Here is a 24080-nt window from a genome sequence, read left to right on the forward strand (position 1 = left end):
GTATGCACAGACCAATTCGGCTGAGCGGTGCGCAAAGATCATGACTACGTCTCCATTCTGGATGCCAGAATCGCGTAAATAATTTGCGATGTTGTTACTTGCTTCATCAATTTGGCGGTAGGTATAGGTTCTTCTTGGCGCCCTGTATGCGTTATAGCAACTGATGTAATTACGACCATGTTTCAATGCAAGGGGATATCCATCACCCACTTCGAGGTCACAGTCTCTGTCACACAAAGCCTGTCGGGGTGAGCTACGGCATTCTTGTGGAATATCTCATGAATGCCTCCAATGTAGCCTCCCCAGCCGAGATCTTCAGTAGGGTCAGCGACATCATGCCGGCTGAACTTATACACAATGTAGGAAGAATTCCTGGCAGCTACAGCCAATGAATGATGCGAAGAGATTGAGCGGCTAAGGGCGTTGGTGAATTCAAACTCTCGATACGTGATCCCCAGATGTAATAGAGCGACGGTCTGAGACCATTTAAGAATGAATGCATATGGCTTGTGGCTCTCAATGCGTCACACAGGAAATTTCTATGGAGATCCGAGAGCGGGGTGCTAGTATAGGGTAGTCAAGACGATGTGCATCGGGTCACGTGACCTTATGGCGCATCTTTTCAAGTCAATTCATATACAAATAGTGATTTCTATCATGATGACAAACAGACTTAGGTAATTCTACTGCAAGTCTACTAAATCTTGAGACTAGTTTCCTTTGACTCCTTGTTTTACTGGAGACCTGGCCAACAGCATAGGAAATGGAAAGTGGAAAGTTGGTTGCCTATGACCCGGAGCCTGGCTGTTGCGGAAACCCATGGTTGTTGACCGTTACATTGACTCAAATATACATCAACAATCTTGTTACTGATGACCTAGTTACTGTACATGGGTTACCAGCACAATGCTGCGAAGAGATCTAGGCTCTCCTTACTAAATCCCACAGTTCAATACCTCGCAGTTCTACTCTTTTAAACAATCCAAACCAAATGCTATAGACTCACAAGCCACATGTTGTGCTCAAGTCTCAAGCACATGGCTAGTAGATGCCGCCCCCTTGATGAGTGGGCTGAGGTGTTGACGGGCCAGTAATGCCTCCGGTCATGTAGTTTGCATTAGTATGTCTAAGTCAATAAATCAGTATCAATCAAAGCCAAGAATGCGAACCCATGAACTGACGTGCTGTCCCAGTTTCTTCTGTGCATCTCACGACCTCGGTGATGCTGCTCGCACTCAGGATGATATGTCCTAATGGGTGGCTGACGGGACAATGTTGGCGTATGGGCACGAGATTGTCGCCTGAGGGTGTGTTAATACTATATGAAGCTGATATACGAGCATATCCTACCCGGGCATCACAAATTCGAGTTGGTCAATATGCTGTCGAGTGTCCAGCATCACAGACTTGGGAGTTGATGGCTTTTCCATGGGATTGAAAGGCAGTCTAGCGGGCAGCATGGCCAAAGGGTTGTGAAAATCTGACCAGTTGCTATCATTGGTGTTTGACAAATCTGTTTGTCCGCGAGATTCTTGCCCGTTGGATGCGTTATGATGAATATGCTGTAGTTGCACATTGGAGATTAGGTCGTAATCGTCACTATGGACTGTCGCTGATGCAGAACCTGGAGATTGGATTCTATCACTATCAGCTGTGTTGCTCCTGTCACTTCCTTGAGAGTGATCCGAGGGACCACTATTGCGCCCAAGGTCTTGACTGTTGCGAGGTGCATCATGAGCCTCTGTTTGTTTATCAGCATATTTGTTTGCGTTTGATTCCCGATGAGAGCCTTCTGGCGGAGGCTGTGGCATGGCAGGGGTTCCGGGAACTGATTCGCTGTCCACGGTCGAAGCTTTTCCGAGAGGAAGTCCAAATGCTCGACGGAGACGCTGACGCCAGGAAGGATGCCGAGGAGGCAAACCGCTTGAAGACATAGAAGCTGGACATGACCCAGAACGATGCAATGGTCTGACTTGCTCATTCTGACGAGTGGTAGGTTGAAATATTGGCTGTGGTTGAACGTATGTAGTTGGCTGGATAGGTAGAAATACTGGGATCTGCTGCTGAGGCACCACCCCCGAAGGACCTTGAAGATGCGGGAGGGCAACTGGAACGAGAGGAGCGAGAGGGGGGTGATAGAGTACAGGCTGATATGAGACCTGTTGGCTTGGGAATCTCGGAACAGGAGGTAGTTGTACTAGTGAAACAGTCGGAGCAAGGGTGAACGAGCGGCTTCTATGCCTCCGTTGGCGTCGGAGCACAATTTCCTGGTGAGCCGTCGTTATTCTTCCCAAGTAGTACATGTAGGTAAAGAGAAGAACGATCAAGATAACTGTAGCACTGATGATAATACCTGCTTGTTCAGAGGGAGTCAGGCAGTCCCAACCCAAACAGTGGTGACCTCTAACATAAAGGCTTAATATGTTGGGCCAGGCGATGCCCACCTGGTTGACGGGAGGAACGGGGGCCATCATACTGAAGCTTTATAGCTGATTTTCTTTTATCTGTACCTAAGTGAAAGTACTAATTGAAACTCGCAAATATGAGTGGATGAAGGAGTTGGGGAGAAAGTCCTCCCAGGGGATGGGCGAGGGCGAAGATGATCCTTCCCAGGAGTTATTGACGGTATTGAGGAAGAAGAGAAATGAGGATCGAAGCCTCAAATGAAGAATATATCTAAACTTCAAGGAGAGATATAGATATCCGAGCTTGAGAACTCATCATTGGCAAAGTTGGCTTACACTGTCTGCCAGCTGCCAGCTGCCCTGTGCCTAGTGTTCACCCGGCCAGCACCCCGAGCTTGACGATCACTACCAGCCTGTGAGAGATCGAAGTAACATGCTTATTTAGAAACATTAGTATTTAAAATTTGAAAGAGATAGCCTGGAGCGGTTGGGGGATTGTGATGCGTTAGATGGCGATACGGTGATGTTCGAGGAGAACGAACAGAGGAATATCCACTGCATAGAAATGTGCTCTTTTCTAGCTCATGTAATCTATAAACCAGGAGATATGAATATCAAGGGAATTAATATAGACCACGTAATACAAGACGGTATATCAATAATATAGAAACTAAAAGGGAAAAAAGAAACCGCTTTTATTAGTTCCATTATAATAGGTATAGTAAACCATTGTCATAGAGTCTGTTAAGGTATGGAAAGGTCCTACTTACAGCAGTACAAGGTAAGTTAGCTATATATATCTAATGCCATACTACTATTAGCTCAAGTTTCTCGAATTACAATTTATTATTACAGAGCCTGACTGTCTTGTAGGTTGTGGTCACCTCAAGCTGGAGATTTCGCCGTATAAGTCAATGGCCAATCAGGAGCGGTTCTCGTCCCACTAAATTGCACCGAAGTACGTACCGCATTTCAAGACCTGTCTGGGGGCAGCTTCTCATATTCTCTTTCATCCTGCGATGCAACAAGACCAAGTTGATACGCCTAAACTTCCTACGCCATCATCACAACCCGCCTCCCTCTCGCCCGTGTAGACAATATCACACAGGCTCGCTTAGATTCTGCGATTGATTATGTCACTTGGTCTTTGAACCACTCGATGAGCTGATCCTCCTTTAACTCGAGGCGCATTGCTACCAGCTCCGAGCGACGCGTTCCTCGAACCAACTTTTTTACTCCCGAACGAACAACACCACTCTTTTATCCTCACGCCACTCCCTAACCACGATGTCCTCTTCGCAAACAGCCGCCGCGAACGGTGTCAATGGCGAAACACGGTCCGCGCCGGTCAGTACCCGATTTACTGACATCCCTTCCGCCATCGACATCCCCGTGCAAGGTGACCAGGAAGACGAGGCTGTCGAAATCGACCTTGAGGACCTCGTCGATGACCCTACCGAACTCTGTACCCTCTTCGAGAACGAGCGCGCTGCCAAAACTTACTGGATGACCGTCGCTCTAGCTTATGCCAAACAACACAAGATCGATCATGCCATCGAGATGCTCCAGCGAGGCGGCAGCGCCATCCAAAGTAACAGTTCCAACCCGCGCGATAAAGTCAGCATGATCTGTTGTCTATGTTGGATGTATCTGTGGAAGAGCAGAGAGGCTCCCCGTGTCGCACCCGAGGGCACCTCTGTGTCTGAGGCCAAGACAAAGGAGTATTATCTTCAGCTCGCGACATCTTCCCTTAACGATGCCGCTCGACTCAACCCATCGTTTCCTCCTATCTTTCTCGCCCGTGGTGTTCTCCTCCTTCTACGAGCCTCTTTGCAGGCACCGTCCAAAACTACTGGAGGCATCGGTTCCGAGAAGCACGAGCTCCTTAAGACTGCTGTAAAGTCCTTCGACGATGCCCTGCGAGTCTCCCAGGGAAAAAACATGCTTGCACTGATGGGAAAAGCTCGTGCTTTATTTTCAATGCACAAGTACCCCGAGTCGCTTACAATTTACCAGGATGTTCTGCAAAAGATGCCTGACTTGGTTGACCCGGATCCCCGAATTGGTATTGGCTGCTGTTTCTGGCAGCTTGGCTTCAAGGACGACGCCAAGATGGCCTGGGAGAGGTGCATTGAGATCAACCCTGATTCAAAGGTTGCCAACATTCTCCTCGGCCTCTACTACCTGGATGCGAGCGGTCATGTACCAGTAAACAGTGACGAATTCCTGAAGCTCTACAAGAAGGCCATGACAGAATATACGCAGAAGTCTTTCAAGCTCGACAAAAACCTCCCCCTTACCTGCTCGACTTTTGCCGGTTACTTCTTGTCTCGAAAGTCGTGGGACAATGCCGACAAGCTGGCACACAAAGCTATCCAGTACACAGACGTCAATGCTATTGCCAGTGATGGTTGGTACATGCTTGCGAGAAAAGAGCATTATGACGGTGATACGGAGCGTGCGACCGATTACTATCGCCGTGCCGATGAAGCTCGCGGAGGTACTGAGACAGGCTACCTTCCTGCTAAATTTGGTGTTGCTCAGCTCTCAGTTTTGAAAAATGACTTGGGGGAAGCCAAGCTGCGTTTGGAAAAGATGATTCAACAGTCCAAGAACAATGAAGCTATGATTCTCCTGGGCACACTGTACGCCGAGGAAGTCTTCGCTAACCAGGTCAGCGACAGCAAGGAGGACAAGTCTGCTGAACTCAAGAAAGCAACCGCTCTTCTTGAGGGTGTACGAAATGCTTGGAAGGACCCGAAGAAGGCATTATCGCCAGATGCCTCAGTTCTCCTCAACTTGGCACGCCTGTACGAGACAGATCACCCTGACAAGGCTCTGCAATGCTTGCAACAAGTTGAGCAACTGGAATTGGACCAGGTCCCGGCATCTGAACGACCTGAAGATAGTACTGATGAGGCCGAGATCAAGGCTGCGCTTCGCAAGTCGCTGCCCCCTCAATTACTTAACAACATCGGCTGCTTCCACTCACAAGCTGAGAAACATGAGCTTGCGAGTGACCTGTTTGAGGCCGCGCTAGGTGCTTGCATGAAGATTGGCGAGAAGGACCCTGAGATGGACACAGATGCCTTGGTATCCACAATCAGCTTCAACTTGGCTCGAAGCTACGAATCTAGAGGTCTCACAGACAAGGCTGTCGAGGTGTACGAAAGTCTCTTGGCTCGCCACGACGATTACACGGATGCTCGCGCCAGACTTGCCTATATCAAACTCAGGAAGAACCCGAACAAGGAAGGTCCCGACGCTGTCGCCAAGTTGTACCAGGAGAACAATACCGACTTGGAGGTCCGAGCCTTGTACGGCTGGTATCTGGGCCGAGTTGGCTCAAGGAAACGCCCAGCCAACCTCGGCGAGGATAATGAGTTCCGCCATTTCAAGCATACCCTCCAAAACTATGACAAACATGATAGACACGCTCTCGTGGGCATGGGTAATCTGTATCTCATGCAGGCACGAGAGATGCGCCGCGAGTCGGACTCGGAAAAACAAAAACGAAGTGCTACCTACGGTAAAGCTGTTGAGTTTTTTGACAAGGCGCTGTCACTGGATCCAAAAAACGCTTATGCTGCGCAGGGTGTGGCCATTGCTCTTGTCGAGGACAAGAAGGATTACAAGGCGGCACTGGGTATTTTCAATAAGGTCCGAGAAACTATCAGGGACTCCCACCTCTATGTTAACCTGGGACACATATATGCTGAGCTCAGACAATACTCAAAGGCCATTGAGCACTATGAGATTGCGCTTTCCAAAGATGGCAAGGCCAATGATGCAACAATCCTCGCTTGTTTGGGCCGAACATGGTTGAATCGTGGCCGGGCCGAACGTGATGTGGATGCACACATTAAGGCACTTGAGTGTGCGCAGAAGGTCAGTGGCCCCCTCTCATACTTGGTTGTACTTTGTACCTATGCTTACTCCTAATCAACAGGCTCTCGAGGTTGCTCCTGAACAGATGCATTACAAGTTCAACGTGGCTTTCGTGCAGATCCAGCTTGTTACAATGGTCCAAGGATTACCAGAGAACAAGCGTTCGACAGAGCAGCTCGAAAAGGCCGCTGAGGGCCTCGAGGCTGCGATCGCGTCATTGGATGAGATCGCAGCGCATCCGCAAACCCCTTACCCCAAGCACGATGTCGAGCAGCGTGCGAACATGGCCCGTAACACCTTGCGCAAACAGCTTGAACGAGCCATCGGTAAGCAGAAAGAGTGGGAGGAGAAGAATAAGGAGAAAATACAGGCAGCCAAAGAGCTACGAGAGGCCGAGCTCCGTCGCCGTGAAGAAAGTCGTCAAAAGGCTTTGGAAGCAGAACGGGAGCGACAAGAAAAGATTAGGAAGGAACGTGAAGAGATGCTGCGCAAGATAAAGCTCTGGCTGAAAAGCGCGCTGAAGAGGAACGGGCTCGCGCCGAGGCTGAAATGACGACTGATAGCGAGACGGGAGAGAAGATAAAACGAAAGCGGAAGACCGCTCCAAGGGCACGGGAGAATCAAAGCCCAAGAGATCAGGAGGAAAGAAGAAGAAGAAGAGTGATCGCCAAGACGATGAGTCTGAGGAAGAAGAGGAACGTACAAAGAAGCGCCGTCGTCTGACAAAGAAGGAATCATCCAAGTTCAAGTCGGCCGAGATTGTTGTTGACAGCGATGAAGAGAACGAGAACGAAGATGATGAACTCGAGCGTGCTGAGAGAAACATCGATCGCGAAGAGACTCCTCTATCTGAGGCTGAGGAGAAGGTTGCCGAGGATGACAAGATGGAGGTCGACGACGGCGCCAACCAGGAAGGCGAAGACGATGACGAGGAGGAAATCGCTCCGCGCCAACAGCACAAGCGAGCCCGTCGTGGACGTGTCGTCGATAGTGACGAGGAGGACAATGAGGATGGGGATGCACCTGCGCAAGCATCTGGTGATGAGTCTCGTCCTGCTGCAGATACCAGCATGGCCGACGCAGACGAAGACGAGTAAAAGGAACCACAAGTTGATAATTAAGAATGTAACCTTGCTAATATAAGCTGAAAAAGGATTCCCTCCGGTTGGGATTATTTGTATCATAAGTTAGATGGTTTTTACATCATGGCGTAGGGATGAATGGAAAGCGAGTTTATCACAATTGGTCATTTAAACTGTGGTGTGCCCCGACAGTGATGGTATTTAAGATTAAGTGAATAAATTGTGGCATACAACTAACGTGAATTGACATGTCTTCGCGTGTCGTGGTTCTTCATCTATTCCTAGGATGTGCGCCTCCTCATCGGCCGTGTCCTTTAATTTCAGACTTTATGTATCATTCCGTCTCTTGTAAGCTCATTTTCTGTATATATATATGTATGTATATATAAGGTGGCTGGGTTTTACATTGCTATTGATGACCCCTGTATGGTTCCTTATTGCGAGGAGTAAGGAATTGGCAGAGGTTGTGAAGCTGGAGTAATTGGCATGCTTAGAAGGCAAAGACCTGGTCAACGAGCTTGCTGACAGGACGGGCCTTCTTGAAGCCAAGGCTCTCTGTTGCCTTCTTGAGACCGCTAATCATGGGAGGAGGACCGCACAGAAGAATCTTGACATCATCGGCAGGCTTGGGAAGATATTTCTAGAGCATGGTCAATCGTTGAAAATAGCAAAGTTGAGCACGCGAGAACTTACGTCGATCATGTCGGCAGTGACGTAGCCAACGCCACCAGTCCAACCCTCCTCGGGCTTGTCGAGGACGTAGTGAACGCGGATACCAGAGTCCTGCTTAGCGAGAGCGTCGAGGTCCTCCTTGAGAAGGATATCCTGTGCAGTAACGTTGGCAAAGATGAGGTCGACCTCGGTCTTGTCTCCGGTAGCTCGGCCGCGAACGATGGCGCGGATGACTTGGAGCATGGGAGTGATTCCAGTACCGCCAGCAATCATACCAAAGTGTCGAACCATATTGGGAGTGTAGACAAAAGCGCCCTTGGGGCCACGGACCTTGATGGTCTGACCGACAGTGAGAGACGCCATGTGCTTGGAGATGTTGCCCTGAGGATAAGACTTGATCAAGAGGTCGACGTGGCCGGGCTGGTGGTCACCAGAGATGGGAGTGTAGGAACGAACAATCTCCTTGGTAGTGCCATCGGGCTGGGGGCAAGGAGCGCCAATTGAGATGTGCTGGCCGATGGGAAGACCGAGAATGTGCTTGGGGCTGGGGAGCTTGAAGCGGTAGCTATTGTGAGATTAGTATACTGAGCAGAACGAGGACGGGACGGGTCGGTGGGCATGTTGGCGGCTTACATGGCGACATTGTGAGATACGATGGTCTTCTCCTCGAGCTCGAACTCCTGAAAGACATCGGGCTTAAGACTTGTCTTGACCTCTGCGATTACAAGTTAGTCGACATTGACTTGGGGGAGGTTTCATCTGGCGGCAACTTACGGAAGGCCATGAAGTTGTAAATGCCGAATGCTACGGCGACAAGAGCAGCCCAAGGAGCCCATTCCTTCTTTAACGATAAGAGTGCCAACGATGAGGAGCAGGCCAGGGGCGTAGACATAATCGATATAGTGCCTCGCGAAGAGCGAGTGGTTGTCGCCAGGAGAGGACATGGTGGAGCTTTGGAGATCCCCGCCTTGGAAACCAACTGGGAGGTGAGGCTCTGTTATCTGTTGTATTGCTCTCGGCTGAGCAATTGAACCTTGCAAATGAGCTCGTATGAGGTTGTACGGAAGCGTATGAGGCGCAAGAGGCAGGTTTTGCTTCTGCTTCTTCTTCTGCTTTTGCTTTTGCGGGGTGCAAAAGAAAGCTGAGGCGTTTGACGGTTTAAAGGAAGAGGTTGAGGGGGTAGCTCTCCTATGAAAAATGGAAACCGAAGGCCGATTTCCGAAATCGCTGATGGCTGATGGAAGATTTTGCTTGTTTGGGAAGGCGGTCAGACGGCGGGGACGGTGCAGCGGTCGAAAATACCGATTTATCGTGAGAATATCGATGAGTGTTAATAGATCTGATTGGCCAGACAATGACTGTTGATACCAATTGCAGAGTATCACGAACCGACAAAACTCTCGGAACTAAATTATTGTGAAGTTGTCAAGTTAAATACAAGGGAGGTAGCTTCATATATGGTACAAGGTAGGTAATGTGCCTTGCGTTGTATTACTCCTTATTGTAGATCACGTCCCCTACTATCAACTTATAGATGTCACGGCAAAGCTCACCTAATACAAGCTAGCGTGGGCCATACAGCTTTGTCTCAGTGTCTGGGCAGTTTACTTACCTGCCGTGGTTTGGTCGTGCCCCTCTACTTACCGAGATCTAGTAGTTAAAAGAGGGATATCTTCCTCGGACCTCAAGTGGCCGTTAGAACTACCGTACCTCGGAATCTGTGTAATTTGAGAGATTTATTCGGCATCATTCCATTAAACTCTTGACCGGGTTTAAGCAATTATCTTCTTCCCTTGAAATACAGGAACTATAGAGGGCTTCATCGCCTAATACCATATTGTAAACTCATCGAATCAAAACCTCAATTATGTTACTCCTTGTGATGGAATTTCCAACATCACAATACAGTCTGCTTCAAATTCGTCTAGACTTATTATACCAGGTTGAACCAAATAAAAAGTACAAGTTCCTGTTACGGTCTTGAGCATGGCATGATGATTACCTAGATACTATGGGTTGAGAATAACTACTGCCACAACTTGACATATGGCACATATCATCGCTGAGTCAACTTACATCGAGAGGGATTCGAAGGTGCAAAGGATGCTCTCATCAGAACCTTAACAAATTCACGACGTTGTGTCCAGAACCAAAGTAAGGGACATTGACGCATATACAGCCTACAAACATGAAAGCACACGCAGCAAAGCATCAAGAGCTTCAAATTAGAATACCATAACGCATCATCTTCAGTGGAAATTTCACATCATTGAACAGCTGTTTTTCGTCAGATAGCATCTTGCGGGACAGGCATCATATATTTGAAGATCTCCGCTGCCAGCCATCGTTCGGACATACCTCGTTGTTTGGGAATGAGAATAAGCCTTTTATCCGTTGTCTCAAGCGATACTCGAGAGACTATACAGAGTGTTGTAAAATTTACCACAAGTCCAATTGAAGTCCTGATTACCACTTCAGGCATGAAAGCCTTCGAAGATGGAATTCTTCTAGACGATGGACGAAGTTGAAAAGGTGGAAATAACACAGTTGCAGAATATCGGTCGGCTGGGTATAGGTTTCCAGTAACTTTCAATGTTTCAGTAATGCTTCAAGGTTCTAAAACTATTCAAATATTTGGAAGCGGTCTATGTCGAATCTCAACTCCTCTTGCCGAGGTCAGTATACACTGGACCTCAGCAGCCTCATGGACATGCCATTTCCCAAACATTACCTTATCCACGTGTCTCTAAGCTATGCAATTGAGCGGTCAGCAGGAGATGGCGACTGAGTTATCCACAAACAAGGGAACCGCCATGAAATAGAGTATCACTACTCAGGTAGACGACGGAGGACGGCAACTTTTATTAGTCTGGTCCCTGAATTTATGTAGCGCAGTAATCGCCCATCAAGCATGGATATGTGGGGGCGTTGCTTTTCTTAGAGCACATTGGAGCCGGCGTCGTTCGTGTCGAGCATCAAAACCCACATGACATGATCCATGAGGTGCTGCAGACTGCAGTGCAGGTCGTCAAGGGTCTCTCGACAGGGGCATCTGTGGATGGAAAACTACCTGACTTGGCTCCTGCAAGTGTAGATTCAATACGACCGTTGCAGTGCCGTCCTGTAGCTTCACGGACTCGCCGGTCATTGGCCTGAGACCAGGGTGACTTTTTCTGACAATCTTCCAGATATTGACGGATGATCACGGTTTCACCTCGAGATGCCACGCCGCTTAACGCCAGATTGAAGTGGCTCGTCAACCGCCAATGGCGAGCTCTATTAATTGCTGCACTAGACGGTCAAGCACATTGCCTGGATCACTCAGATATCCAAGCTCTAGTCTCAGCTTCTCCTGTGCCGTGACGCAAGTTCGTCAATGATTATTATAAGATGGAAGTTCCAGAACGGCCCATCCCTTGAGATACAAGTCGATGGGAGTTCATCATGCTGGAGCTTATCCTGAACGAGGACGCTGCGTCGTCTAGCGGGTGGCTTGGATGCACGCCAATCGCAGGCTCCATGATGCCCTATCAAGCAAGCCTTGTCTACCTACTTAGGTAGTTAGGCTTGTGAACTGCGACTGCGCGGGTTGCAAAAGCTCGTAAGTTGATGCGGCGTCCGGCAATACGGCAGATAAGGATTATGCAGAACAGAGGTTTTGCTCTGCACGAGATCTTTTCAGAGTGCACGACAGTCGGGAGAAAAGAAGGATAGTCATAGGTGACACGAGATCAATGAATACGATGTTGACATGCCCAAAGGATCAAGGGATTGGCCTGCTAGGTGAGCTGGAGCCAGGGCAATGGGCGGCAGCTCCACCAACTTACGAATACAAGCGTACAAGCCGCAATTCTTGTGCAGAATCTCGTGGCCATGATGGCCTAGGAGTTTACTGAAGATGGGCTTGAAGCGAAATGGGCGGTTTTGATGGAAGATGGAGAAGGGAGGGGTCGCAGACTTCAAAGTCTCGTCAATTACGGTATCGTGATAATATGATAGGGCTTACAATCAAACCAGGGCAGCTGAAAGTTTGAAACGAGCAGTTGTTGATGAATCTGGCCGGGGACACTGAGCGTCAATTGGCATTGTCACTCACATTTGCATTACCAGGGCAGGGCAGGGTACCCCGCGCATTTAATGATTGGCTTTGTCGTGAACAAACTCAACATCAGGAGCCGAAATAATGATGGGTTTCAGCATCATCATGGCCCATCATGACCACTCACCACGTCCATCGCCCGTCATGGATGGCGATTATCATCCTTGGAAGAGCATTCTGTGGGTCGACGGCCAAACCTTTACAGCTTACACGTAGTAGAAAGTGAGATATGCATAAGAGCGTCTTGGTTTGAACAGCCATTTCCTGTTTATCTGCACTCAGTCTCAAACCTTGGACCACGCCATCCATGTCCACGTCTAGACACGCACGCCTTGATTCTTCTCGTCCCCGAAATGCCAGGCCCAGAGGGGGGCCCTCACCCCTTGACATTTTCCTGCGGCCATATTCAACCGAGGACCAGTAAATCGCATTCAATTGGCTTTGCCAATCGAGATCTAATCTACTACGCGTTAGTCCTTGTTTGTGCTGGGTGAAAGAGTCCGGTCGTGCAGGGATTTCCCCTTAGAGATGAGGGAGGCTTTTTAGTTTCTTTTCCATTAGGTGCCCGCCCGCCCGTTGGAGATTTGCTAACTATCTCCCTATAAGTTCAGTGGAGCTTTGGCTGTTTGACCCAACTGTAAGTCCGTATGCACAGACAGATCCATTGTGTCCATGGGTGGTCCTGCACTAAAAAAAACCCCGGCCGCAGCAGTCCTTATGACGACGACAATTGATGGGATCCATGGATGTGAGATCCAACCCGACCTCAGACCATCCATTTCCTAAGGTACCTAGTTAATGGTATGGACTACCTTACCTTATTTTCTTTGCTCTTCCATTTTCCTTCCTTTCCTTTCGACTTTCGACCTTGGAGTCTTTTTTTGGCTTTTCCTCTGGAATTAATCCTAGTCAACCCCTCCCCTTCCTTTTTCTTTCCTGCCCCATCCTCTTCTATATCCATCGCTATTCCGGCCTCTGCCAGCTCCTATCCTTGGCCCGTGGCCGAAGACATCCATACATTATCACCACTCCAGGCGCCTCTTTTGTCTTATTTATCATCCTCTCCTTTCCTTCGTCCTCAAAAGGCTCGGCCTAAGACTCTGTCTCTCGCTCCTCTTCCCCTTGTCGTCTCCGGGACCACCGGATCAAAAGCTTATACTCACTCGCCTCGTATTGTTGAAGTCTCAAGCCTCCTGCTGACTCTCGTCACGACAACTTTTCTCCCGCTCTGCGTTGCTGGGCATCGCCTTTGCCCTCAAATCCCCCATGCTTGGCAGTATATCAGCATGCCTGCGACTGTGATCTAGATCTCACATGTTTCTCTGCTCCTCATCGAGCTGGCCCGTCTTTTCGGCCTCACAACGACGTCATCTTGAATATTGGTCTCATCAAAGCCGTTGATTCATTTCCCTCGGCGCCGATTATCCGATCGAAATCTCAGCTCGTACCGTGATAACTCCCTCCACGTACGCTCCATTTGCCTCTACCTCTGCCTTTGCATCCTCTTCCTCTTCCAAGGAGTTCTGTCTTGCGTGACTGTCTGCAGTATCTACAGTACATACCCATCAAGTACATCTCCGGCCGAACTGGAACTAGTTGTACATGGCGCTCAGCCTCTAAGCACATTCCTCAGCCATTCTCCAACAACGCTCTACCACCGCCAAACCCAAAATATTTGGACTCAGCGACCGACTCGACGCCAGCCGCATCCACATCCACATCCACATCCCGCTCTGACTCTTGACTCTGACGACAACGCATGCGGGGGCTCCTTTCAGCTTGACTCGTTCAATATTTTGCGACATTGCATAAGTGTAGCCGAACGAACTGAGACATCTTGACGTCGAGACGACCCTGTCACCCAGTCCACGGTTCACATCTCTATATCGTTTTCGGCCTCCTTTCAAGGAACCCTCATTTGTTTTCGAATTGAGAGTGTGGTGTCGTGTGCATCTCCCCTGACGGCATGCTCGCCATCTATACATACTGAACCACTTCTCCGTCTCTGCTGATTTGGGGAACTGCAATTCTCGAGCCTTGAAAGCCAGCGACAATCTTGTGGTAGTTTCGTCCAGGAGTTGTCAACATGAGCGCCGAAAAGTGGAAGAGAAGGACTCTTCCTACCCTCAGGACGCCCCCTGTACCAATTCCTACCGATGGTAATAAGGGATTCGATAATGTCGACGGAAAGAAGCCACGCGTCTTCTCGAAAGCTCTTCGTTCTCTTAGCAATTCCTCGATGGAATCCATGTCACAGAGCCCATCTCGAAGCTCTTCCTCCATTCGACGTCTACAGAAGACACATTCAGGGTCAGGGTCCATGATCGACAGGATACATCGTCGAGTATCGATAGCTTCACCCATGAGCGCATCCGCCCCGGAATTTCCATCAGTTACTCCCGAGGTCCCCTATTCGTCCATGGAGCTTATACAATACGGACCACTGAAGACTGATGTCTCGCTTCTTAAGGCCCGCGCCGAATATCTGGTTCTTACAGATACCTGTCTGATCAAGTTCGGGAGTATGGAAGGAGCAAGAGCTGCTTTCCCACAGATAAAATCAGGCAGCGGGACACTGAAGCCCAGCAGTGCACATCACCATTCTCACAAGTCGTCGTCCGACGTGCGGATAGAAATACCCTTGCGATCCATTGTTGGCGTTTTCAATGAAGAAGGTTCAAGTCCTCGATTTGGCGTCGAGATATGGTGGTTCTCCCAGTGGCCAAAGCTTGCGTATTCCAAGACGCATCTATTCTTCATGTTACCTAAGGATCGGGATGACTGGCTGGCCAGTATTCAACAGGCTTGTAGAATGAGCCATAGGCGAGCTCCTTCTCCCTCCTTGATCCCTGGCAATTTGAAAGCGAGAATCAACCATATTGTGGAAACCACGGAACCAGACTCGAATGCCAACGCCTCTAAGATATTGACTTTTCCCGTGGTCAAACGTACAATAGGCTCACCTCAGAAGGCTAATTCTGCTGATGAGTCTCAGCACTTTGTGGATGGCTCGTCCTTCTACATCGTCATTGGACCAGCTATGTTGTATTTCCTCGAGGTTCTCAAGGCAGATTATGCGACTACCCCTGGTGACTTGCGCGTAAAGGTGCAGTCCTACGGTACAGTCTCACTCATTCGATTCCGAGCGTCTGTTGCGTCACACGAACAAAGGTTTGTGATGAGCTTCCGGTAAGTCTCACCACACCATACTTCATTATTCCATGTCCTAACGTAGGGCTAGGTTACCACTAGGCCGCGAGAACAGACTCGAGCTTGCTAGTGTACATTACAGACATGTTATCGAGGCGATGACTAAAGTCGACCGAGAATTGAAACCCATGTGGCCACAGCATTTGCAAAAGGCAATATTCGATATCAAAGGCCTTCCTCCGCCACTTCAGTTGACATCTGGAAATGATTTGGGAGGTCTCGAGCGAAGTTTGCACGCCTATTGCGCTGCTTTCAAGGTCCAGGTGCCAAGATGGACCATCGAATGGAACACTCCCTCTCAGCCAGCATTTCGCCTTTTACCTCCTGGCGCACAACCATATTCTACATTGCAATTACTTGCACTATTCCGAGCCTTGCGTTATAACAGTTACTTCAAGGAGCTCTCCTTCCGCAATATTGATCTATCAGGTATCGCAGGAAAGAAGGATTATTCCCATTTCGGCGACACTATCGCCTACACATCACTAAACGGGGTCAAAATATCTGAAGAGCATTATGACATTTTGATGCAGTCTTCTGTTCTCAGTCAAGAGATGCATGCCCTGGCATTTTCATCGGAATCGATCCGAAGTATGGATCTGAGAAATATTCTTGGCCCACGAAGCACCATTGGCCGCTCCAAGGACCCTGATGGCTCCCGGAGAGTCAGTTCCGAGGTTCTTCGACCCATCCTGCTGTTGCTGAAGCGTCAAGCGTGTCTTTGTCACAGCATCACCATGTCTGGCAATCTCATTGCATCAGGCGACATTGAGGAGCTGGCAAACTTACTCGTCCTTGATGAGGTGTACATGAAGAAACTCGATCTATCTAATTGTGGACTTGGCGATGAGGGTCTTACTACACTCTGGGCCGGAATTCCAGGTCAGGGCGCCAATCTTCAACATATCGATACTTCCGAAAATCAAGGCACGGTCAAATTCGAAACCATCCGGGACTCGCTTAGCCAACTACGAGCCATAAGAAAACTGAACATCGCTGGCAACACTCGACTCCCGTTTGATGTTCCTTTGTTTGAGGATCATGTACTGAGCTCATGGAGTCTGGAGGAGCTTGACTTATCTGGCATCGCTGTAAGTCGACATATATTCTATGCATGGACTCGTAACTAACAGAAGTCAAATAGCTCAATAGCCCAACTGTGGATATTCTGACTGCATATCTGGCGTCACAGAATTCCGAAAACCTTAGAGTGCTTCGTCTGAGCAAATGTGGTCTAACGGGTGCTCAAATAGCCCAGATGTTTTATGCCATGGGTCAGGCTCGACAAATTACACTGTACATCAACGGCAACCGCTTAGACGAGGGCATAGATGATTTGTGTGCTGTCATCAGCGAGTGTTTTGGCCCTTGGGGACTATTCGTGCAGATGGTAGAGTTTGCCTTGGAAGCTAACTACATCAAACTTTTGAAGGCATTAGCGGTCAACCAAACCATTGAATGTCTGAGTCTTGCAGGTACTGCTACCCCTGACTCGGCCAGCGAAACGGCCTGCAGAGCGCTTTCAGATCTTTTCTCTCAAAACCATACGATTAGGTTCCTTGACCTCTCTGGATTTGATGCCAAGCTGGATGAAGGCCGTCTTGGACGGGAATTCTCCAAGGCCTTGAGTGGACTAAGGTTCAACACACGGCTTGAGCACCTTCGCGTGCGAAGCCAATTGCTGAACGTGAACATCGGAGACCTGGCTGAAGCCATCTCTGCTAATAAAACCCTTCACAGTCTTGACTGTGAGGGCAATGATTTCAATCTTTCGAATTTTAGACATCTCGTCCGACATTTGAGTGACAATACGACGATCCGCTATTTTTCGGCTTTCTCGGATCGCGATCTCGCCCAGACAATACAAAAGTCGGTGGACAACGCCGTGGCTACGGCGACCTCGGCGCGCAGGCAATCTATGATCTCCAAACTGCGTCACGAAAAGGTGCCGCAAAGTATTAGTGAGCCTCTAGCACAGCAGCTGCGAGATGGCTGGGAAGACGCAGTCCGAACCCAACAAGAGGTTCTGGAGAGAAACCAACTCTTATTTGAAGAAGGCGAAGATGGTCGCTACGACTCAGGCCAAGATGGCTATATGTTCTGCGATGGTGAAGAAGACTTCTCTAAAGCATTTGGCGGTTTGGCGCTACGGGCTTTCGAATCCAAGAGGGCTATGAATCGTCGCGCTTCCAACCCTTATCTGAACAATAAGAGAGCCAGTATGATCTCACTGGGCCCAGCTCGTTTGGTCAGCGCCGAACCAGGTGCCAGAGTGTTAAGGTCTTGGTCAAGATCTTACTCAATTGTCTCGAGCGAGGGGGGTATCAGCGCTGCAGAGAGTCCAAGCACAGGATCAGCGATCCCGACACCTCCTGAGCCCGAGAGCCCCGTAGAAAAGGAGTATCTGGTAGAGAATCAACAAGACGGGAACGAAGAGCCGCTCGATTACGAATACAGCTTTGCAGATCCGCATGATCCTGACTTTGGGCTTGAACTGCGAGCCCATCGACGATTCTGGAGTGACGAAGCTGGCTGCATCGAGGAAGAAGAACATGGAGTCCAGTTTGAGGAACGGCACACGTGAGATGAGGATAACGAACTCTAATGGACAATTGAGTGCAGAGAAGTTGGCATTGTGGTCGACTCTATTCCGATCATTCCGGAGTTCTTTTTGTGATGTTTTCACTTGGGATAAGGGGGCAGGCGTTTATGAGTTTCTGGTATGATTGATGGTTGGTGGTTTATGCAGGTTTTGCGTATAAGTTACTCTTGATACCCTTCGCTAGTTTGAGTTTTTAGATGAGTCGAGTTCAATATCAGTCTTCAATTGTCTCGGTTTAAGCTACTTACTACGTACACTGATGCATTTTGTAATTGCTCTCTGTTGTGATGCATATGTCAGTACCCATGATAACACAATAAGCGTGACTCAACCAAAGACACCTTGGGTGAAAGACCGCCAATCCCTGTCGCTTCCAGGAGAGTCTAAGCCACCCCAATTTGCTTAGGTTGGTTCATTCCCCTGGAAAAGCCCACCGATGCCTTGGCAGGCCACTAGTAGCGCTCCAGCTGGAGTCTCCACTGGGGGACAACTCCACTAGAAACCTACAGCAACCTGCCCAGGCTCGAGACCACGACGCTCGTCATCACATACGAAGCCACTCACCCATTCTCACTTCTCCATCATCACATTTCGTGGATGCCCTCTGTCCACTCCACAATTACCATCCGAGGGCCGTTCAGTCCTTTAATATTGTATTTCGCATACTTTTATTGCATTTGTTTTTAACTTTCAACACCTTCCAGTGGAGCTTTCACGCTCCAGAGAGCTCCTCTCGATTCCTCATAACCCCCGAATTTAGCGCCTCCTCGAACCTCCCAAACGAGCTTTTTGTCCGTGGTCTTGCGATCAGGAATCAACCCGCAATGTATTCCAACTCGAACGCCTTTCTAGGCGGTAATAGCCAGCGTCCTGGCGGCCAGCAGCAGCAATATGGCGGAGGATCGTTTGGTAATCTGGGTGCTGGCCAGCAGCCTGGCCAACCCAGCCCCTTTGCGCCTCAACCTACAGGCTTTGGGCAAGCTCCTCTGCAGCAGCAGTATACGGGCTTTCCAATGCAGGGCCAGGGACTACAGCCGCAGCAGCCCCTTCAACAACAGTTTACGGGATTTCCGGGACAGCAACAACAACCCCCCCAGCCGCAGCAGCAGAGCTTCCAGACCGGTGCTCCTGCGGTGCCGTCGATCCCGCCTCAGTTCCAGCAACAGTTCCAGCAGCAACAGCAGCAGCAACCCACTAGCTTCTCCGCCTCGCCTCAGCAAGCCTCTGGGCCTTCAAACCCACCACCGGCGCCGATGAAGCCCCAGGCTACCGGCTTCACCGAGATGGCCGCGTCCTTTCAGACTGGCGGTACTGCGAAGCCCCGAGGTCGAAGACAGGAGAAGTCGCAGCCCAATAAAATCCCTAATATCCGTCTCTCCTTCATCACAGCCCAGGATCAGGCCAAGTTCGAAACCCTGTTCAAGTCTGCTGTGGGAGAAGCTGGCATGACCATGTCAGGAGAGAAGGCTCGGGATCTGCTTATGAGGTCAAGACTTGATGGCGACTCTCTATCGCACATCTGGTAAGAAGAAAATCTCTTCGGGGCATGTTACTCGTTGTTTATGCCCTTGTTGCTAACAAGTCTCAGGACTCTTGCTGATACCACTCGTGCTGGCCAGCTCTACTTCCCCGAATTCGCACTCGCCATGTACCTGTGCAACTTGAAACTGACTGGCAAGCAGCTGCCACCTAACCTGCCCGAGAACATCAAGAACGAGGTTTCGAGCATGGTGGATATCATTAGCTTCAGCGTCGCTGACGAGAGTGCTCCCGGAGCCGGCTCTTCTTCTGCTCCTGATATTAGAACCAACACTGCCACTCCACCGACCATTCAGCAGCCGCAACCTCAGCCTCAAGCCTCAAATGCACAGCTGCTTCAAGCGCAGATGACTGGGTTTCCGGGACAGCAGACAGGTTTCGGTCAGCAACAGGGTCTGCAAAACCAGCAAACTGGGTTCCCTGGCATGGCAAACAACTCTCAAGCTACAGGTTACAGCGGTCCTCGTCCCCCGATGCCCCCAATGCCCACGGGATTTGGCCAGTCGCTCGCTCCTGGGCCTGCAGGTGGTATGGCTGCCCCTCTGAATGCTCAACCTACAGGACGACCTGGGCAATGGGGCCTTGTCAATGCTCCTTCTACCGGCCTGCCCAACATCGATGCCCTTCAAGCCCAGATGATGCCTCAACAGGGCCGAGAAGCTGGAAACTTCACCACTCAGGGACTGCGAGGAAACGCCGTTATCCCCTGGGCCATTACAAAGGAAGAAAAGACCCGATACGATTCTCTTTTCAAGGCTTGGGATGGCCTTGGCAAGGGATACATCGGTGGTGACCAGGCTATCGAGATATTTGGTCAGAGTGGACTTGAGAAGCCCGATCTTGAGCGAGTTTGGACTCTGGCTGATCACGGTAATAAGGGACGTCTGGATCTCGACGAATTCGCCGTTGCCATGCATTTGATCTACAGAAAGCTAAACGGTTATCCATTGCCTAACAACCTTCCCCCTGAGCTTGTTCCTCCTTCGACTCGAAACTTTAGCCAGTCCATCGGCACCCTCAAGTCAATGCTTCACGATGAATCTGAATTCCGCACCAAGTCAGGTGCCGCTCTGCTTCCGCAGAAGACTGGCGTTAGCTATATGAAGAACCGCTCATTCAGGGGCGCACCTGCTGGAGCCGTCGCTGGTCGGAAGGATGCCACAGTCTTCAAGAACGAAGACGAGCAGTTTGGATATAGATCGAGCGCTCGTCGCAGGGTCGGCAACAACTCGCCTCGTCCCGAATCTCCCGCTTCTGTCGCCTCGAATGACGACCTAACCTTGGATCAGCTCAAGAAAAAGATTAAGGAGAAGGAGGTTCTCCTGGATGCTATGGACTTCGCAGATGAGAAGAACCATGAAGAAGACGACATCCTCGACCGCCGTGACCGCCGTGAGGCGGAGGAGCTCTATCGTCGCATTCGTCGAATCCAAGAGGATATCGACTCTCATCCCGATGCTGCCCTGGCAAGCGGAGACTCCGACGCTGAGCGAAGAGCTCTCAAGCGCCAACTTCAAAATCTTACTGACAAGGTTCCCGAACTTGCTTCGCAGGTGCGCAGAACTGAGAAGGCCATTATGGATGCTCGGTTGGAACTGTTCCGTATCAAGGATGCCAAGGCTCACCCTGGCAGTGGTGCTCCTATTGTAGGAACAGGACCTGGCGGTACAGTAACTGAGTCGGATCGACTCAAGGCCAGGGCCAAGGCCATGATGCAGCAGCGAACTGCTGCATTGACTGGCAAGAAGGTTGATGTCGGCACTGAGGATCTCGATGCGCCTAAGCGTCTCGAGGAGGAGAGCATCAAGGTAAAGAATGAAAAGGAGAGTAACGAACGTATGGTTCGTGATGTTGAGGAAAGTGTTCGCGACTTTGCGCACGGTATCGAGGACAGTCTCAAAGAGGGCGGTCGTGATAACACCAGTGAGCACGAAAAGCGCCGCTGGGAGGACGCACTCGGTGTTGAGGATGAGGTTCGTGACTTTATCTTCGACCTTCAGCGTGAAAGCCGCAGCACTCGACTTCGTGCTCAAGACAAGCGACCCGCCCGGGCTTCAGCACGCACTGAGGAAAGTCGGCCGGAACGTGTCGCTAGTCCTAGGGTTGAGAGTCCTGTCTCGACCTCTCGCACTGCGACTCCTCCTGCTGGAGGCTCATATTCTTCATACAAGACCCCTGAGGAGCGAGCTGCTTTTATTAAACAGCAAGCTGAACAGCGAATGGCTGAGAGGTTGGCCGCCCTCGGTATCAAGGCCCCGACAAAGTCCGGCGAGACAGCTGCGCAGCGCATCGAGCGAGAACGCGCTGAGCGAGCTGCGAAGTTACGACAGGCAGAGGAAGAGGATGCTCGTAGAGAAGCCGATCGCCAGGCTCGTCTAGCTGAGGAGCAAGGGATTCCACCTCCTGCACCTGAGCAATCCAAGGCGGAGGCCAAGAGGCCTCCACCTCCCCCAACGCGACACCGTGGTAAGCCAGAGGCTGATCAAGAGGCTGCGAAGAAGGTCGAGGAGGAAGCTGCCGCTAAGCGGGCCGAAGAAGCACGACTTGCCCGTGAGCACGAGCAGCAGCAGCGCGAGACGCAGCAGATGGAGTAAGTGTCAAATCTGAAGGTCCGCGTAATCATTTGCTAACCCCGTTTCTAGAGAAGATGCACAGGAACAGGAGGACGATCTCGCCAAGGAGCGTGAGGCTTCTGAAGCTCGTCTGAAAGCCCTTGAAGAACAAGTGAGACAAGGCAAACTTCGCAAGGAGGAAGAGAAGAAGCGGAAGAAGGCAGCCATGGCTGAGGCCAAGGAGAAGGAGGCCAAACTTGCGGCAAGGCGGGCAGAGATTGAGGCTGCGCGTCAGCGGGAGCTAGAACTTCAACGCCAGCTTGAAGCCATGGAAGATGGTGATAGCTCCTCGTCGGATGAAGACGCAGGACCTCAGCAAATCACTCCTCAGGCTTCTACGCCCACTAGGAGCGACAGTCAGGTGGCCAGCCAAGAGCTTGACAAGAAGCCCTCGCCGCCCCCTGCTGCTGAGGCAGTTTCGTCTCCCCCTCCTCCTCCTCCTCCAGCGGTTGTCACGTCGCCACCCAGTGAGACCGAGAGTAAGAACCCATTCTTCAGGATGATGTCTCAGTCGACTGAGGGTACACCCGCTGCTGCTCCTCCGGCACCTTCGGCTACGAACCCTTTCCATAGGATGACCCAGAACCAGGAAGCCAAAGCTCCTTCTGGCCCTGTCTCGCGTCGCCGTGCAGACACTGACGACTGGGGTTCTGATAATGATGATAAGGACGATGACTCAGACGATGAGCGACCCGGTGGTGGTAGCGCAGCTCAGCTGGCCTCTATGCTATTTGGCACAATGGCACCTCCTCGTCCTCTCTCCGCAGCCGGTAGGGAATCAGCAACTGCTAGTCCTGTGGCCGCCAATGCTGTGACTCCTGTCGCACCTCCTCCGCCTCCCCCGATGCCGAACACTGGCTCTCCGGCTCCGATGACTTCTCCACCCCCTCCTCCTCCTATGCCGGGGAGTGATGCGCCAAGTGCTCCTCCGCCTCCGCCTCCCATGCCCGGAAGTGACGCCCCTTCGGCACCACCGCCCCCACCACCGATGCCATCAGTCGGCGCACCTCCTCCACCTCCTCCCCCTATGGGTGGCGCTCCTCCACCTCCTCCACCTCCCGGCGATGCACCTGCTCCTCCTTCCGGTGGCGGACGTCCAGCGGGCTTCCTGAGCGAGATCCAGCTGGGCAGGGCTCTCAAGAAGACAACCACCAAAGACAGCAGTGCAGCGGCGGTGGCGGGACGAGTTTTGGATTGAAGTCATACTTTTTTGTGCATAGCATGGAGAAGGAGGCAGACTATTGCAGATTATGAGGTGGGACCCGAGACAGGTGTGACGTTTAGTCAGGGAAAAAGGGATGGCTATTTGTGTTGATGCGCGTAGAGCTAGCTAGTTAGTAATGTGAGTCCAGAAAAACGATCTCATCGTGACTCTGGGTTTTCTTTTTCTCGCCACGTCTTGTGAAATTTTTATTTGCGACTACATATTTACTGTGCGGTGCTGTGCAATGAGACATGCTATGTTGAGAAACGTCGTAAACATGCTGTGAAGCCAAGGTCGAAGCACGATGCCGCTTCACGATAACGATAGTGGTCATCGGAGACGAGGCCTCGTGCTCCGGCTTGTAATTGTACTACGTTGGCGCCAAAAAGGTCTCAGTCAGGTCTCAAGCCCCTTTCATCAATTCACGATGACATTGTCTTGGAATTCGGATATAAGTCCGCACACGCACGAAGTGGGCATTGAGAAGGGAGTTTCAGTCTTGGACAAACCTGTGAGGTTGCAATGGGCATTACTCGTCTTGGCGGGAATTACTGGCCAAGCTGACAAGGCATGCAGTGAATGTGAGTATGAGTGTGAGTGTGAGGTGCGGGAGGTAGTGCATGTGGACTTGTCAATCTAAATGAAACATGCAAAGAGTCGGGATGAGCTAAACGAGGGTGCGAGGATGTAGGTACAGGGTCAGTTACGGCATGTCAGAGAGCCGAGAGTGTGTAATGTGTAGGCTATTCCATTCCTTACGAGTCGGC

General features: G+C 50.5%; 6 protein-coding genes across 8 annotated transcripts in view; 3 read left to right on the plus strand and 3 right to left on the minus strand.

Annotated features, from left to right (window-relative positions):
• Positions 1-338, minus strand: part of FOXG_01867 (uncharacterized protein) — a gene marked incomplete at its 3' end in the record, with an annotated part of 4067 nt that extends 3729 nt beyond the window's left edge. Inside the window, exons 1-2 of the mRNA XM_018378932.1 lie at positions 211-338; positions 13-142 (exon numbers count right to left, since the gene is read on the minus strand). Of these exons, the coding sequence (XP_018234925.1) occupies positions 13-42 (30 nt within the window). The 5' untranslated portion in view covers positions 43-142; positions 211-338. The remainder of the gene's footprint in view (positions 1-12; positions 143-210) is intronic.
• Positions 339-1041: 703 nt separating this feature from the next.
• Positions 1042-2474, minus strand: FOXG_01868 (uncharacterized protein; the record flags this gene model as incomplete). The annotated part of the gene is made up of 3 exons (XM_018378933.1): positions 1042-1126; positions 1182-1301; positions 1351-2474. 3 exons carry the CDS (start codon positions 2472-2474, stop codon positions 1042-1044), a joined length of 1329 nt encoding a protein of 442 aa, XP_018234926.1.
• A 1218-nt stretch (positions 2475-3692) lies between these two features.
• FOXG_01869 (Paf1 complex subunit/triple-helical DNA-binding protein Cdp1) lies at positions 3693-7390 on the plus strand (the record flags this gene model as incomplete). The annotated part of the gene is made up of 3 exons (XM_018378934.1): positions 3693-6293; positions 6355-6766; positions 6861-7390. 3 exons carry the CDS (start codon positions 3693-3695, stop codon positions 7388-7390), a joined length of 3543 nt encoding a protein of 1180 aa, XP_018234927.1.
• Positions 7391-7511: 121 nt separating this feature from the next.
• On the minus strand, positions 7512-9514 carry FOXG_01870 (NADH-cytochrome b5 reductase 1). The gene is made up of 4 exons (XM_018378935.1): positions 8822-9514; positions 8681-8762; positions 8069-8612; positions 7512-8015 (listed from the first exon to the last, which is right to left on the minus strand). Exons 1-4 carry the CDS (start codon positions 8937-8939, stop codon positions 7866-7868), a joined length of 894 nt encoding a protein of 297 aa, XP_018234928.1. The 5' UTR covers positions 8940-9514; the 3' UTR covers positions 7512-7865.
• A 3338-nt stretch (positions 9515-12852) lies between these two features.
• FOXG_17738 (uncharacterized protein) lies at positions 12853-18220 on the plus strand. The gene is made up of 3 exons (XM_018397739.1): positions 12853-15335; positions 15388-16447; positions 16501-18220. The coding sequence occupies exons 1-3, from the start codon at positions 14233-14235 to the stop codon at positions 17938-17940; spliced, it is 3603 nt and encodes a 1200-aa protein (XP_018234929.1). The 5' UTR covers positions 12853-14232; the 3' UTR covers positions 17941-18220.
• Positions 18221-18424: 204 nt separating this feature from the next.
• On the plus strand, positions 18425-23637 carry FOXG_01873 (uncharacterized protein). Of its 3 annotated transcripts, XM_018378936.1 has the most exons (3): positions 18425-19480; positions 19547-22087; positions 22140-23637. In XM_018378936.1, exons 1-3 carry the CDS (start codon positions 18783-18785, stop codon positions 23305-23307), a joined length of 4407 nt encoding a protein of 1468 aa, XP_018234930.1. In that variant the 5' UTR covers positions 18425-18782; the 3' UTR covers positions 23308-23637. The 3 variants fall into 3 exon arrangements, with proteins under 3 accessions (XP_018234930.1, XP_018234932.1, XP_018234931.1); XM_018378938.1 differs by lacking the exon at positions 22140-23637 and having other exon boundaries at positions 19547-22139; XM_018378937.1 differs by lacking the exon at positions 18425-19480 and having other exon boundaries at positions 19489-22087.
• Positions 23638-24080: the final 443 nt, after the last annotated feature.

This window comes from Fusarium oxysporum, chromosome 5 (genome assembly GCF_000149955.1).
Source record: "Fusarium oxysporum f. sp. lycopersici 4287 chromosome 5, whole genome shotgun sequence".
In the NCBI taxonomy this organism is placed as follows: Eukaryota; Fungi; Ascomycota; class Sordariomycetes; order Hypocreales; family Nectriaceae; genus Fusarium; species Fusarium oxysporum.